The sequence below is a fragment of the Penaeus monodon genome, chromosome 32, assembly GCF_015228065.2.
Source record: "Penaeus monodon isolate SGIC_2016 chromosome 32, NSTDA_Pmon_1, whole genome shotgun sequence".
NCBI classification, from domain to species: Eukaryota; Metazoa; Arthropoda; class Malacostraca; order Decapoda; family Penaeidae; genus Penaeus; species Penaeus monodon.
In genome coordinates, this window is record NC_051417.1 from 21,055,411 (window position 1) to 21,056,076 (window position 666).

Consider the following 666-nt stretch of genomic DNA (forward strand, 5'->3'; position numbering starts at 1 on the left):
GAGTGACAGGCCCAGCTGGGGGGTCGAGGCAGGTACGTACTTGCATCAGGGTCGTCGGGGTAGCGAGGGCGCTCACTGCCCAGCAAGCCGTCGACTCGCGTCTCGTTCTGGCGGTGGCCTCCCTCGTCGCCTTCCACGAGAGGGGTTTGGATCTGAGTGTCCATGGCGTCGAGGGACGAGTTATCGCGGGGAATAGCGCTGACTGCAAATGACCCATGAGAGTTACCGGGAGTCCGTGTTGTGTGCCGGTCTACGGTGAGAACATTGTGCGTTTGGGCCGAATAGGCGGGCAGGGGCTCTGCCGTTATGAAGGTGACATGCGGGGGCAGGAGAGTGGGTGGCCAGGGGAAGTGTGGGCGGGGGCGGGGGCGGGTGTGTGGGGGGCGAGGCCGTTTGTGTGGGGGGTAGGGGTAGTGTTGGCGCGGAGTGGGGGGTGGGGGGAGAACTATTCCCCACAACCCCGCACCGCCCTGGCCTGGGGAAGGATGTGCAGAGGAGACAGGAAACGTATCTGCAAGGAACCAGAGAAAAAAAAGATAGGCAAATAAAAGATAAAAACGGAAAGAGTGCATAAGCTAGACTAAAAAGTGACGCTCCGCGGAGTGGCTGGCACCGCACCGGCCGGCACTCGCTCGCTCGCTCAGTGGCACCCTGGCCCTCGCAGTT

The 666-nt window shown here is 62.2% G+C and overlaps 1 protein-coding gene across 1 annotated transcript in view; it reads right to left on the minus strand.

Annotated features, from left to right (window-relative positions):
- Window positions 1-666, minus strand: part of LOC119593603 — a gene marked incomplete at its 5' end in the record, with an annotated part of 118,927 nt that overhangs the window by 25,797 nt on the left and 92,464 nt on the right. The window contains 1 exon segment of the mRNA XM_037942559.1: window positions 41-511. Coding sequence (XP_037798487.1) covers window positions 41-511 — 471 coding nt within the window.